The 15,598-nt window shown below is 42.6% G+C and overlaps 1 protein-coding gene across 1 annotated transcript in view; it reads left to right on the top strand.

The window, feature by feature from the left end:
• MYO1D (myosin ID) overlaps positions 1-15,598 on the top strand; it is a 274,772-nt gene that overhangs the window by 135,596 nt on the left and 123,578 nt on the right. Inside the window, exons 17-19 of the mRNA XM_014596285.3 lie at positions 10,117-10,340; positions 11,682-11,826; positions 12,807-12,911. Coding sequence (XP_014451771.1) covers positions 10,117-10,340; positions 11,682-11,826; positions 12,807-12,911 — 474 coding nt within the window. The remainder of the gene's footprint in view (positions 1-10,116; positions 10,341-11,681; positions 11,827-12,806; positions 12,912-15,598) is intronic.

Here is a 15,598-nt window from a genome sequence, read left to right as displayed (position 1 = left end):
ATAGAATGAAACACCTAAGAATTGTATCTGCTTTGGTTCAACTCTAGGAACTTTTCAATCACAAATTGTGTATGTAAGTAGCCCCTTGGGCTCAATATTTGAGCATTGGCCACTCCATCATACCTTTTGTCTGTAAGGTAGTGACCTCTTTTAAACACAATCAGAAGTCACATAATTAAGCTTGCCGTCAGATTCGAGCATTTTTTCCAACTTGTGAGACTCGGTGGTGGTAGAGGCAACCCTGTATACAGTTCCTGTGCTGCACTATCAACTTCAGTGTTTAGCAATCTATCCCATTTGAGGCTCTTCAGAAGCTGTGCAGCCAGGTTCAAGTCTGTGTGAATTTTTTAGCTGGGTTTTGTTTTACTCTCTTCAAGTCAGTTTTACTCTCTGGTCAGCCAGGGAAATCCATTCCCTGGCTGACCAGAGAAATCCAGAGCAGCCTAAGGGACAAAAGGGGAGCACATAAAAAGTGGAAACAGGGAGAGATCACCAAAGATGAATATACCTCCTCTGTTCATGCTTGTAGGGAGGCAGTTAGACGGGCCAAAGCTACCATGGAGCTGAGGATGGCAACCCAAGTAAAAGACAACAAGAAATTGTTTTTTAGATATATAGGGAGTAAAAGGAAGGCCCAGGGAGGAATAAGACCCCTGCTAAATGGGCAGAAACAGTTGGTGACGGACAGGGGGGACAAGGCTGAACTCTTCAATGAGTTCTTTGCCTCAGTGTTCCTAAGCGAGGGGCACGACAAGTCTCTCACTGGGGTTGTAGAGAGGCAGCAGCAAGGCACCAGACTTCCATGCGTAGACCCTGAGATGGTGCAGAGTCATTTGGAAGAACTGGATGCCTTTAAGTCGGCAGGCCCGGATGAGCTCCATCCGAGGGTGCTGAAGGCACTGGCCAACATCATTGCAGAGCCACTGGCGGGAATATTTGAAAGCTCGTGGCGCACGGGCCAAGTCCCGGAGGACTGGAAAAGGGCCAACGTGGTCCCCATTTTCAAAAAGGGGAGGAAGGAGGACCTGGGCAACTATAGACCTGTCAGTCTCACCTCCATCCTTGACAAAGTCTTTGAAAAAATTATCAAGGCTCACATTTGTGAGAGCCCGGCAGGACAAATTATGCTGAGGGGAAATCAGCACGGGTTCGTGGCAGGCAGATCGTGCCTGACCAATCTAGTTTCTTTTTATGACCAGGTTACAAAACGCCTGGACACAGGAGGAGGGGTGGATGTGGTATACTTAGACTTCAGGAAGGCCTTCGATACGATATCCCACCCCATACTGGTGAACAAGTTAAGAGGCTGTGACTTGGATGACTACACAGTCCGGTGGGCGGCGAATTGGCTGGAGGGTCGCACCCAGAGAGTCGTGGTGGATGGGTCAGTTTTGACCTGGAAGGGTGTGGGCAGTGGGGTCCCGCAGGGCTCGGTCCTTGGACCGATACTCTTTAATGTCTTCATCAGTGACTTGGACGAGGGAGTGAAATGTACTCTGTCCAAGTTTGCAGATGACACAAAGCTATGGGGAGATGTGGACACGCTGGAAGGCAGGGAACAGCTGCAGGCAGACCTGGACAGGTTGGACAAGTGGGCAGAAAACAACAGGATGCAGTTCAACAAGGAGAAATGCAAAGTGCTGCACCTAGGGAGGAACAATGTCCAGCACACCTACAGCCTAGGGAATGACCTGCTGGGTGGCACGGAAGTGGAAAGGGATCTTGGAGTCCTAGTGGACTCCAAGATGAACATGAGTCGGCAGCATGATGAAGCCATCAAAAAAGCCAATGGCACTTTATCGTGCATCAGCAGATGCATGATGAATAGGTCCAAGGAGGTGATACTTCCCCTCTATCGGGCGCTGGTCAGACCACAGTTGGAGTACTGCGTGCAATTCTGGGCGCCGCAATTCAAGAGGGATGCGGATAACCTGGAGAGAGTCCAGAGAAGGGCCACTCTTATGGTTAAGGGCCTGCAGACCAAGCCTTATGACGAGAGACTAGAGAAACTGGATCTTTTCAGCCTCCGCAAGAGAAGGTTGAGAGGTGACCTTGTGTCTGCCTATAAGTTCATCACGGGGGCACAGAAGGGAATTGGTGAGTATTTATTCACCAAGGCACCCCCGGGGGTTACAAGAAATAATGGCCACAAGCTAGCAAAGAGCAGATTTAGATTGGACATTAGGAAGAACTTTTTCACAGTTCGAGTGGCCAGGGTCTGGAACGGGCTCCCAAGGGAGGTGGTGCTCTCCCCTACCCTGGGGGTCTTCAAGAGGAGGTTAGATGAGCATCTAGCTGGGGTCATCTAGACCCAGCACTCTTTCCTGCTTATGCAGGGGGTCGGACTCGATGATCTATTGAGGTCCCTTCCGACCCTAACATCTATGAATCTATGAAAGTTTGGATGCCTGGAGGGCAGCAGTGTTAGGGGCAGCATGAAATATTGATCATGAAACAGTTCAGGCAAGTGTGAAGAATGCCTGATGGAAGAGGGGTATGCTTGGGTTATAGCAGGCATGCAATTGCTCTCCAAGGTTCCTGGACCTGCAGCACTACTCAAATATATGGCAGTGGTATTTGATTTGTACAGGTACAGTTTGGGGTTTTGACTTTAAAATGTATTCATCGCATCTGTTCATAAATTTAGATGGAATCATTTTATTGGTTCTGTGTCTTTTAATATTGTCTGATTCAGATGCCCCCATGAAAAATCCATGACTCGAGACAGCCTTGTCATCACACATCCAAATAAGGCAGTATGTTGGCTGTTAGGCAATCTTCCTGGCTCCTACATTTCCTTGGGCTTGGGGGAGAAGATTCTGAAGTATGGAAGGGTAGGAGTCTTTAGACTGGAATCAGGATATTTAGACTGGGTTTTGTCTGGTTTATTTCTTATGACGATTGGATTAATCTGGATTAAATATGCTTTAATGCTACAAATTTTGATTGTGGGGGACGAAGGTTGGTTGAATTTAAGTCTGAACTTTTTGCCCAAGCACCTTTGTGGTCATTCATTGACCTACTAATTAATTGGTTCCAGGGTAGCACAGAATCTTAGAAAAGTAGAGCTGAAAGGGATCTCTGGAGGTCATCTAGTCTAACCTCCTGCCCAAGGGAGGATGATCTCTGTGCAAACCATCCTATATGAGTTCTTGTCTGACCTGTTTCTAAAGCTCCACCTTCCACCTGGGTGCATAGCTACAAGGCATATTGCCCAAAGATTCCAAAAGCATCCTAACCTGCCACAAATAAAGCAAGGGGATGAGGACTGTCAGTGTTCTGCACCTGCAAGGGTTCACTCAAAAGATCTAATGAAGATGGCTATGCCCCCTGCTACAGAGGAAGACAAAAGCCTCCCCACCCTTTCCCCTGGTTTATACCAATCTGACCATAAGGTATAATCCCTTTATGATCCTAAAACGTGGTGTTTGGTTTGACCCTGAGCAGAGGGACAAGACCCTCTAAACCAAGAACATCCACGCTAGGGGATATCTTTATAAATGGCTCCTAATAACTGAGAGTAGCCATGTAGCATGTGTCATGATTCTCAGACCTCTGTGTGTTCTGCATGCTCAAATTGTGCTGAATTTAGGTGTCAAAAATACCAGCTTGATAAGGCAGGAACACAAACCCTATACAAGATAAAAGCTGCTCAAGCACTTTTAGTGATGCATTGAATGCTCACCTTTTCCAGTCCTTTCTGAAGCACAGATGCAAAATGAGTTAATGCAGTTCCAGAGCCACAACAGTTGCTGTGTTTTCACTTGATTATTCTGGCAGCACACAGCTGGAAGATAAATGTGATGTACCCTATGTATTAGATCATCCCTTTTCTGCATGGCACAACTGTTTGTACAAGCTGACCTTGATCTATTCTAATTTAGATTTAGTGCTGAGTATTCCTGAGTAAGAAACATAGCTATGTGATTCACTACATTTCAAGAGGTCTCTGTCACTGTTTCATGAAGGGGAAAATAACTTGAGATGTTTAGTGTCAAAGCCCCTCTATCTTCTAATCTTATCGGCTCTGCATTTCCATCTAGCCACTATAGTTGTGGTGAAACAGAGTCCCAAAGAATGGGGAGCCTTCCCTGGACAACCTAAGTTTTGGAGGAGAGCATGGGTGAAGGATTCAAGTCCTTTCAATTCAGCTGAATGTTGTATGTTTATGGCTGTTTTAAAACTACTTCCTAATGAGGCTTTGAAGTTGACATTTCATTGATGTTTATGTAGGGATTTGTGTTTTCTCTGGAGGCAGTTGTCTGTAGTACCCAGTTATTTACTACCATTGCATTTATTATGTGGATGGATGTCTAGTAGTAATTGCTGATAAATTTGAGGCTTTGACTACACTGGCTCAGTAATAGAGTAGAGCAGTTATATGTATGCTTCTATTTAGCCTGGCATTTACTTTTAGTACTTATGTAACTTAGGTTGGTGCAGCTTCATCAACTTTAGTTTATAACATATGATGGTATAAACTAGCTGGGACTTTCCTGAAACAGAGTTAAGTCAGTACAATAAAGGGGATTTGAGTGGCGTCTATCCAGACACTTGTGAAATTGCTTGTTACAGGAATTAAAAGAAAGTGAGATCCATCTGGAAGAGACCAGCATAGGCTCCTCAGGAAAGAGCAAAACCCGAGCAGAAACTTCAGAATTTCAAATCAGACTTTTAGCAAATAGTTTACTTGCTTGACTGTTGCCCAGGGATGAGCTTCAGCTGGGTAATTGGAAGTGGAGAGCTGATGTTTGTAGCAGCGGACACTTCTTGCTGTGAAGCCAACCTCTGCAGTGATGTGTACTCCACGTAACATTAGAGGCAATCCATTACATTTTTTTTGTCATCCCATGGACCTCTGACTGGTTAAAAATATAAATACAGCAGGTGATACTTTATTCTGACTCAGCCATGTTTCAAGACCTAATTTTAAATATATCCTATATACAAGCATTAGGAAATACTTATGCTAGAGTTCCTAATTTCTTCTCACAAGCTGGAAGAATTGTTCATAATTTTTATTTAGCTGCTATGCTGCTTCTAGCTCCAATTACCATGCATTTCTGGTAAAGGACATATAAGGTTCTCCTACTGAGTTATTTAGTTCCTTCTTTTGGCAAGTGCAAGGTTGTTCCTTGTGGTACCTGTATTAGCACTTGGTTCAGTCTAGATTTAAATATTTGTCCCAGGCAATATTGATTTTTTTTATTTATTTATTTATTTATTTTTCTACTTTATTAGAGGATTGAATATGCAGATTGCATTCTTTGTTCTTCACTATGTAGATACAAGGATTTTTAGCTAGCTGCTACTTATGAATTTTTATACTGTTTTTAGACCCTACTGTCAGGTCAGCCCATAGAAATAATGATCTTAAGACACTGCTCCAGAAGGCCTTGCACATCTTAAATGAAATCCTAGCTCCACCAAAGTGGAGGATTCATCCTTTGGCCTGGATTTAACCCAGGCTAGGAACAATTGTTGCATTTGTCCCTGGACAAGTTGTTTTTGTTTGCTTATTCCCAAGTAGAAAAGTCCCAGGATTGGCATGTACACACCTCACCCTTCTAGTCAGGGTTTAGTGAGCAGCTGAATACAATGCTGCTTTTCTGCTGCTGATTCAGTGATGCAGTTAACTGTTCAGATGCACTTTGTGATATCCTAGAAAAAAGTGGTAGTACTTCTTGTTCCATTAACTTTTATAAGATTCATCCTGGGACAATTGACCTATCTCCATGGAGACCCTATCCACCCATCTGCCCACTCTGTCCAGCACTTTCAGTGCTGGGTGTGGAGCAGACAAGCCGGGGTGCTCAGGCAGTGGAGCCGGGGCTGGCCGTAGCAACAATGGCAGCAGCAGCCAGAAGGAGCTCCCACTGCTGTGGCTTTTAGGAAGCTGAGTCCATCTACTGTGCCATCCCAGTCCCACTGTGCCTCTAGGGGTGGCTGCACATGCCACAGCCTGGGCATCCCCCCTGCACCTGGACTGGGTGGGGTCGAGGGACCTGCTGTGGACCGGATAAAATCCCTTGGCAGGCTGTATTTTTTTCCACCCCTGAGTTAAGGCTAATTATGGGTCTTAGTATCTGACTTCTGATAGGACACTATTTATGAGGAAAGTCAATTAGGTTGAGAGAATTTGTCCAACGTCAGTACTCTTCTCCTTGCTTTTCAATCGCAGGATGTGCACGAATTTTAATAACGTAAGCAAGATGACAATGTATATTGAAAGGCACAGTTATAAATACCATGTTTTACCTAGTTTATCTACTTTTTAAATTTGTCTTTTAGATGTAGTGGCCCTTAAATTGAATGGTGCTAACCAAGGAGAGTGCTTGTTCTCATTCTTTTCCACATGTATAGATGGCATCTTTTAGCAGGAAACATGCATATGAAATGCCAAAGAAAAATAATTCTTATTTCCTTTGTTGTCTTTTTTGTAGTGAAACTTTCTGACATCAATTTCTTTTATCTAGTCAGTGAGGCATTTTCTCTATAATCCACTTTTATTTTGTTGGTTTGGGTGTTATATAGACTATAAATCAATCTTCACTCTTTACACTGGTTAAACGAGTTTACTTACTATAAAATCCTTCTCAAGGCTTACTTCCAAAGTGCATCCATTAGACCAGTCTGTTTAATCCACATTCTCTAAGACAGCAACCCTAAGACCTCATGTTCAGTCTGACCAGACTGGCAGTTTGCCCCTCTGTTGTAACCTTGGAGAGCCATTAAAGGTTTCCAGTTGCATCATAAGAACAACTGTCGAGTGGATATATGATAGGGCATCTGGGAAAGCAGCTTGTGACAATTTGTGGTTTACTAGAACTTTTTCCTACAATACCCCCTTGTTTTTTTGTTTGGTTTTTTTTACAAAGAGTCAAGGATATTACATATACATTGCTCTTGGGGCATGACCAAGTCCCTTTTAATTCAAAATTCTAATGAATCGGACTATGCCATACCCTGAAACTAGTTGTTTTTGTTCTGTTTCAGTGTCAATCTCTAGATTATCAGTAGTAATTGCACAATGTCATATGGTTACAAATATATTTAAATTATGTTCATGTTTGTTTTCACAAATAACTATAATGGCATTATGTAAATTCATTCTTAAGCTTTACTGTAGTGTTTACTGTCTGGCTGTACATATTAAATAATGGAGACAGCCTTGGAAAACGTTAGTGTATTTTCAAGGTGGTCCTTTGGCTTAATTTCTCTTTACATGTCTTAACTGCCTTACTTTGTACTAATGACTAGGTGTCAATGTGTATTTTGATCCTTTGTTTTGTGAGAATGAATGCTTGTAAGACTGGGTCACTGGAGGATCAAAAGATTACTAGTGATGCATATCCTTTCATCCCTGGGTCATCAGTTCAATCCCAACCCATGTTACTGGTCATTTAATGCTGTTGCAACCTGATGGCTTTTAGGATCTTAGAAAAGGGTGGAAGGGATCTTGCAAGGTCATCTAGTCCAGCGCATTGCTCAAGGCAGGTAGTCTTTAAGTGTTAACTATAGGCCAAATCCTCTTTCACCTTTAATGTTTAAGTGACACTTACATAGCTAGATATACAATTTTTGGCACTCATGCACAGTTTAGACTTTCCCCTTGCATACCTACATTCATCCTGTTCTTCCCTTCTGATCTTGCTCAGAAGGGTGCATTATGGCTGTGTAGACTGTAGGATGGATGAAAATTATTCGGGTACATGAATAATAAGTTTCAGATAAATCCCTGAAACTTTTTGGCCTTATTTGTTTTCCATTGTGAAAAACAGACAAAGAGCTGTTTTCATTCTAAAAGCAAATAAAGGGAAATGCAGAAGATGGGTGTAAGTTGAAGGATTCATTATAAGTAGGGTTCGTAGCACCATCTATTAAAGTTCACATCATTAAGTTTGCCCATGGGCTATGTGTTGGCTGCATTTAATCAATCTCATAGTTTGCTTCCATTACTGAGCACATGCTGCTTTTAGCAGCAGCTTAATGATAGACAGTGTATTTATTGAGGTTTCCTTGTATTCAGATTTAAGACCAGGAGCTTTATCTCCCCATGCTGATGGGAAGGAGGGGAGAGGGAGCTTCATTGTATATTCAAGTAAATGTCTTATTTGAGTAAATATGGTTAAAAAGTGAGAGTATTGTTTTGACCTGGAAATTAAGTGCTTCAGCAGCATGTTATTGTGCAGAGGATCATATCCATTTCTGTTCTTGCCTTGCTAGAGCACGAGGACATAGTTATAGAGAGAGACAACATGTTCTCAGATTGAAGTTAAAGGAATTGATCATTCTGTAGCAACCTGTTCCTCTATTTCAGGAATAAGTGTGTTATGCCCCTGGAGGAAGGAATGCCAGCCTTGACAATCAGAAGAGGGTCATTCCTAGTTGTGAAAGGTTGGAAGAAAATGTTCCTCTACATTTGGGATTCTTAGTGTCTCAATATTCTAGCTCTGTCGTGAATAGCAGATCTTTATACCATTTTTTCCCTTCTGTCACTACTTATGCCATATAACAAAAGCAATAAGGCTTGGAGGAGAGAATCTCTGACACAAACTTCATAAAACAAATATCACACTGGAAATTGCCTAAGGTAATTAATTAATCTTTGTGTAAATAGAAGACTTGATGTGCATCTGTAGGGCTATAGGATGCATCTCTGGGGTGAAATAAATTCACCAGTAGAGCTCTGTGCAAGTTGTGAAGCTTTTTCCTTGCAGGTGGGAGGCTCATTATCTTTCCAGTTCAACTCTGTGAGGAAACAAAAATACTAGCTTTCATCTTGGTAGCTGATAAAATATGATACTTGAGAGGAAGTGCAGCTGTTCACTAACTCCTTAGGGAGCTGCATGCTAGCTGGAGAGCACTCAGGTGAAATTAATTCTCTGGTTACAGGATAGGAACAACACTACTTGCTTATCCAGGCTATACTTTTTTCCATGTAAATTTAGCCTTTCCTATAGCTATATCTGCACATGCGCACACACACACTTATGAAATCAGGAATCTGCAGCCTAGTAAGCCAGTGTGGATATCATCAGAAATACAAATGCAAGCAGGCCATCTGTGGGAAGTCTGCTTAGTGTGGGCATGCTGGGGCAAACCCTTGAGCTGTGTCTGAAAGGAAGACCCAGAAGATGCTTCACTTTCTGTATGTCTGTTGTGCATTCTGGGCCTGAAACATGCTTTGGAAATGCAGCTGAATCTGGCTGAGCAGAAGTTACCAGACTTACTGCATTGATGTACTTCCACTTCTTCCTTCCATTCCCTAAAATATGGGGTAATGCAGAGCAGTCAGCCAAGGTTCCCTCTAAGCTGTGCGTGTGCACGGCCGCGCACAATTAAAAATCTTTTAAACTTTTTAATGCCATGCACCCGCCTGGAGAGGAGCTGGGCACAGAGTGTGGCGGAGGCACCAGGGCCGGCGTGGGACACTTACCGAAGGTAAGCTCCTTACTCCTCATGCAGGGCAGGCAGCTTACCTTCAGTAAGTGTCCCACGTCGGCCCTGGTGCCTCCCTTCCAGTTCTACCAATTGATTGTGTCCGACCCATGGCTGCCCCACAGCACTCCACTACACTGCTCTGGGCAGCAGTTAGCATGGAGAAGGGTGGTGGCCAATCCCTGCCCGCTCCCACCTGGATACTTACTGTGGGACAGTTACAGGCAGACTGTGCCAAAAGGGGGAGGCAGGACCAAAGCAGCGCGCTCATGGACTGCTACTCCTTAGAGGGAACATTGCAGTCAACTAGGGATGGAGTGCTTGGGTATAAAACCTGTTTATTTTTAGATTGATCAAAACAACTATTTACCTCAACTGTAATTTGAGCAATAGTATTAAATTGTGGGTGATACTGACTTTTATTCGAAGTTAGAATTTTGCTTGTATTTGCATAGGTATGAATAGAAGTAGCTCATGGTATAGCAGTAGCTTGTGGAATAGCATCTGTATAACCAGGCCTTCAGCTGAAAAGTTAAATAGAAGAGTGTATCCCCCATATACATAACTAACTTCTTCCTTCTGGCCAAAGGCAACAAGCCTGCGATGGGAGCAGAAGGATAAATAACATCACAGGTTTTGGCTGCTAAAATGGCAACTCTTCTCCATTCTCTCTAGGTTTGGAGGGGCACGCTAGCCCGCCTTCGCTATAAGAGGACACGGGCTGCCCTCACAATCATCAAGTACTACCGGCGCTACAAAGTGAAGTCCTACATCCACGAGGTGACCTGGCGCTTTCACAACGTGAGATCAATGAAGGATTATGGCAAACATGTGAAGTGGCCAACCCCTCCTAAAGTGCTGCTTCGATTTGAAGAGGCACTGCAGGCAATCTACCACAGGTACAAAAACTGATCCCTGCCCTCCTCCTTGAATTCTGGATATGAAGCCTTGACAGTAGTTGCTGAATTCCTTTGTGAATATGTTTTCCATATAGCAGGTGGAAGAAGAGTTGATGCATCTTAAAGCTAGGTTTAAGATTAGAATACCTGCAGACCCTGCTACAATTGACTGAATAGTATAGTGACCTACTGCAGCTTCTTGGAATGATCTAACAAATGAGTGAGAGGTGTTGAAATGGTGAGGAAGAGGAATCCTCATGACTCCCTCCAGACTTTGTGTAGTAAATTAGTCTTTTCCTGCAGCAAGGACAACTTGGATAATCTGCTTGCTGTTCTGGGCAGGGTAAGACCCATCCTATATATTTGTAATCTACATTTCATGGCCTCTGCCTAGTATTTAGAGATGTCAGGAATAAGGGCTCTTAATCTCAATAGTAAGTGTAATATCCCTTAGTTCCAGTGCTGGAGGGTAAAGAAATGAGACTGCAAATAGTAACTTGCTGAGTACCTCTCTTCCTTGGGTTTGTTCACTGTCGTAGCTGCTGACCTTGGTGGCTAAAAGGCATTTTGTAATGTTAGGCCTGCACAGCCAATGCTGCTACAATTGAACCTGAAACAATGTGGCCTAATACATATACTGGACAGGAAGTCTAGAGACCTGAATTCTAATTATAGTCCAGTCATTGATCTGAGTTGGCCAAATTGTTTCATCTCTATATGTCTTCCTTGCTTTCTTGCCTCTTATTTGACTTGCCTGAGATTTGTTAAATCTTCAGAACAGGGGCTGTTTCTCATGGTGCTGCTCATAGGTAGCCTAGCACAATCGGGTCCAAATTTAATTACAGGTTTGAGACGTATCTGTAATTCAAATCGGAATGAGCTAGACTACCCAGGAAGAGTTAACTGAGTTCCAGCTACAAGGCTAAATTCTGACATGAATGGAGTTGTAACTGAGCCAAGAATTTGGCTTGCAAAACCTTTATTATGAGCAGATGTACAAGCAGTTAACTGAGGATGACTTCTGGATGCCAGGCGAAGTTTTCAGGACTGTCAGTTAGAAAAACATTTTCACTTGTAAATTGCAGATTTATTTGAAAGCAGAAACTATACACATGAAACTTTGCGATGGCATTTCGTACAGTGTACCTTTTAAAGACAAGTACGTTAGAACAGCGAGAGCTACAAAGGTCTGTTTCCCCCTTAGCCCTGCTTACTTTGTGAGCTTGAGGTCTGGAGTTGTCTCCTTGTTAAACTGATGGAGGAGAATGGATGTGGGTAGGTGGTGTTGCTGCTGCACACAAACTTTGGAACTGATTAGGTTGGGTTTTTTTTTCCCCCTAGGTGGAGAGCAAATGAGCTAATCAAGAGCATCCCACAAAAAGACTTGCCTCAGCTCAGGGCTAAAGTTGCTGCCGTTGAACTGCTCAAGGGTCACAGAGCCGATATCGGGCTACAAAGAGCATGGGAGGGTAACTACCTTGCATCGGTGAGTGCAGTGACAAAAGTGAAATCTTCAGTCCGTGCAAATGAAAAGGAAGGAGTTTCTCTTTACTGGAAATCTGGGAGGGTGAAGGTCTGAAAATGGCATGTGTTCTAGACATTAAGCACGTTTAAACTTTTTCATTTGTGAATTAGGTTGTATATAATGTCAGAAAGGTTCTGACATCTATTGTGCTAGGCATTTAGTTTTATAAATACTAAGCCTTGTTCAATAACTTTGTTAGTCAAGTGACCACTTAATGCCATAAGCTGACAGTTCAGCTGGCCACCAATAGGAAGGAAAATGCAACAGGAGGATAAAATAGGGTTGGCAAGCTGATAACCAGTCAAATATTGTCAGTTGACAGGTCAATTGACTGCATATTTTTAACCAGTCAAAGATTATAGCAATTTTACAAAAAAACCCTACTTTTTTGTAGTTTTCTTGACAAATATGATTCTTTAAAATTGCTTTTGACACATTTCTTAATGGAATTTTTTTTAGTTTTTGTGTGTTATTTGGACCTGTTGGCAATTTTTTACAATTTTTGACCAATGTTTGCCTGATTAACTGACCTCACTTGATTTGCCTGGTCAAATACCTAACCCAAGGATAAAGTTCCATTAATTAAGGATGAACACTAGGAAGTGATTCTGTGATGAAAGACTAGATGGAGGAATCCATTAAATCTGCTTCTCAGAGCAAGATGGAAATCTCCCAATGGGTCTTCCTCCAAAACAGCTTCTTCAACTTACTTCATCCTTCCTATTCCCTATCAACCCTTTGTTTCTAAAGTTCTTTAGAAAGGTATGTAAAACTCAGGATGCTGTGTTTCTGTTCTGCCATGCAACGTCTGATGAAGTCTTCTGATAAAGTGGTATAATACAGACTTGGTGAGTTTGCAATTCCATCAGGCCTAAGATGACAAAGCACAATTGCTTTCTTCAGTAATTAAGACAAATTACTGCCTTTGTTTGCTCTTCCAGAAACCTGATAACCCACAGACCACAGGCTCTTTCATCACTGTTGCCAATGAGCTGAAAAGGAAGGACAAGTACATGAACGTGCTCTTCTCATGTCACGTCCGTAAGGTAAAGCAGCATGAGTGGTGGAGGGAAGTAAGGTCTGTGGAAATTCAAAAGTTGTGCTGGGAAAGGGAGTTCCACTAATTTCCTTGTGGCTGAGGTGAAGTGTTCTCAGTGGAGGGTGAACAGATAAAGCTTTTAAGCTGTGCCACCTGGTCACTTGTCCTTGGGGAATTTGGGTAGAGCTAAATTTAACTTTAGGTTCAAAACAACAACCCAAATCAGATTTGTGTCTTTGGAAGTTTAATTCCATAACAGCTCACTGGTGCTGGATAATAAATTATTCTCTGTGTTTATAATGTGTTCCAAAGGGGGAGTAGGGACATAATTCTCTCTTTCCTTAGTGTTTGTGAGATCACCAAAGGTAATGTATTCTCAGCGTTCACTCTTTGCTCCTGGTGCAAAAGATTCATATTTAAAATGCTACCAGCTGTGGAACAGCCGATGTGAACTGCATTGATTTTAAAAGTAAGGCTGTTGTTGTGCCAGTTAGGTAGGCTATTTTTAGCAAGGATTTTCACCAGCAAAATGAAAGCCTTGGGATTTAATTTGTTTAAAGGAACAATGTCAGTAGGGACGCATTCTGTTCTTGTCACATTTTGAGCAGCAATATTGGAGGGGCAGGGTTCTTTTTTTTTTTGACCACTAGTTAGCTTTAGCCTTTGATCAAATTCTGTGAATGAAATTAAGATATCCTTAGATGATCTTCAACACAAAAAGGAAGTTTACAAAAAGTGGAAGCTTGAACAGTTGACTAGGGAGGAGTATAAAACTATTGGTGGGGCATGCAGAAATGAAAACAGGAAGGCCAAAATGCATTTGGAGTTGCAGTGATCAAGGGATGTGAAGAGTGACAAGAAGGGTTTTTACAAGTATGTTAGTAGCAAGAGTAAGGTCAGGAAAAGTGTTGGGTCCCTTACTGAATGGGGGAGGCAACCAAGTGACAGATGATGAGGAAAAGGCTGAAGTACTCAATGCCTTTTTACCTTGGTCTTCACAGGCAAAGTCAGCTTTCAGAGTACAGCACCAGGCATCACCGTTTGGGGAGGAAGTGAGCAGCCCTTAATGGTGAAAGAACAGGTTAGAGACTATTTAGAAAAGCTGGATGTGTACAAGTCCATGGGGCCAGATGCAATGCATCCAAGGCTGCTGAGGGAGTTGGCTGATGTGATAGCAGAGCCATAGGTCATTATCTTTTGAAAACTCGTGGCAATCAGGGGAAGTCCCAGACAACGGAAAGGGGCAAATATTGTGCCCATCATTAAAAAAGGGAAGGAGGAGGATCCAGGGAACTACAGACCAGTCAGCCTCACCTCACTCCCTGGAAAAATCATGGAGCAGGTCCTCAAGGAGTCCATTTGTAAGCACTTGGAGGAGAAGGTGATTAGGAACAGTCAGCATGGATTCACCAAGGGCAAGTCATGCCTGACCAACATGATTGCCTTCTATGATGAGATGACTAGCTCTGTGGATGCAGAAAGAGCAGTGGTCATGATAGACCTTAACTTCTGACATGGTCTCCCATAGCATTCTTGCAAGCAAGCTGAGAAAGTATGAGTTGGATGAATGGACTCTAAGGTGGATAGAAAGCTGGCTGGATCATCGGGCTTAACGGGTTGTGATCAGTGGCATAAAGTCTAGCTGGCAGTGACCCAGGGGTCAGTCCTGGGGTTGGTTTTATTTGATATGTTAATTAATGACCTGGAAGATGGGATGGAGTCCACCCTCAGCAAGTTTGCAGATGACACCAAGCTGGAGAGTAGGGCTAGGATTCAGTGGCCTAGACAAATTGGAGGATTGGGTCAAAAGAAATCTCATGAGGTTCAACAACTTGTATGGTGGAAGTTCATTGTACTGACATGTTGTTGCTTCCTGTTATAGCGCATAGCCTCCCAATTTTGTGTGTTAAGTGTACAAGGCCTCTGCAGTAAGGTTGTTAATGAAGTGCTTCACTTGATTCTGTAGCACAGGTGAATAATTTAAATGTAAAATTTCCTAATACAAAACCCCTTTAAAATCCCAAACTCTACTGACAATTAAGAATCAAGAAGTGTATATAAAAGGCCCAGGTTAGTTGCTTAAGAAAACAGAAGAAAATAATACAGAACAAGCAAAAGAAAAATTCTGGATTTGTATGTGCGCTGCTTCATTCCCTCCAGGGCCATTGCATTTTTATATGATGCTTCAATTAAAATATTTCAACGTATCACTTGTTGCTGCTTTGGAATGCCCTGCCAGCTGAGAGATCTGATTTAGCTGAATTTTTGGTAATATGTGCCAACTTTATTTGTTCCGGGAAGGGAGCCTCAGTTTGAATCTGAACCCCCTCCTAGAATCTTGCAGCAGTGGAGTCTGACTCTTCCTTGTGCATGTGGAAATGTATGACTGTTTTGCTGCTGACCTTTATTATTCCTATTCGTTAAAAAAAAAAGGAAAGAAAGAAAAGAAGAAAAAAAAGATCTCTTTCACTGGACCAAGGGGAAAACCATGCCAGGTAGAGTAGAGCATGAGCACAGTAGGAATAATCGCTTTCCTACTATTGCTGTAGAATTGGTGTATGACCAATTAAAAAAATTAGATGTATAAAAGTCAGTGGTACCAGATCTTCATCTGAGAGCGCTGAAGGAGCTGGCCAGAGTCATTGCGAAACCCCTGGCGAAACTCTTCCACAACTCGTGGTGCTCTGGAAAAGT

The sequence above is a fragment of the Alligator mississippiensis genome, chromosome 4 (assembly GCF_030867095.1).
Source record: "Alligator mississippiensis isolate rAllMis1 chromosome 4, rAllMis1, whole genome shotgun sequence".
NCBI lineage: Eukaryota > Metazoa > Chordata > Crocodylia > Alligatoridae > Alligator > Alligator mississippiensis.
Note: the sequence above shows the minus strand (reverse complement) of the source record. Positions and strands in the feature narration are given on the sequence as shown.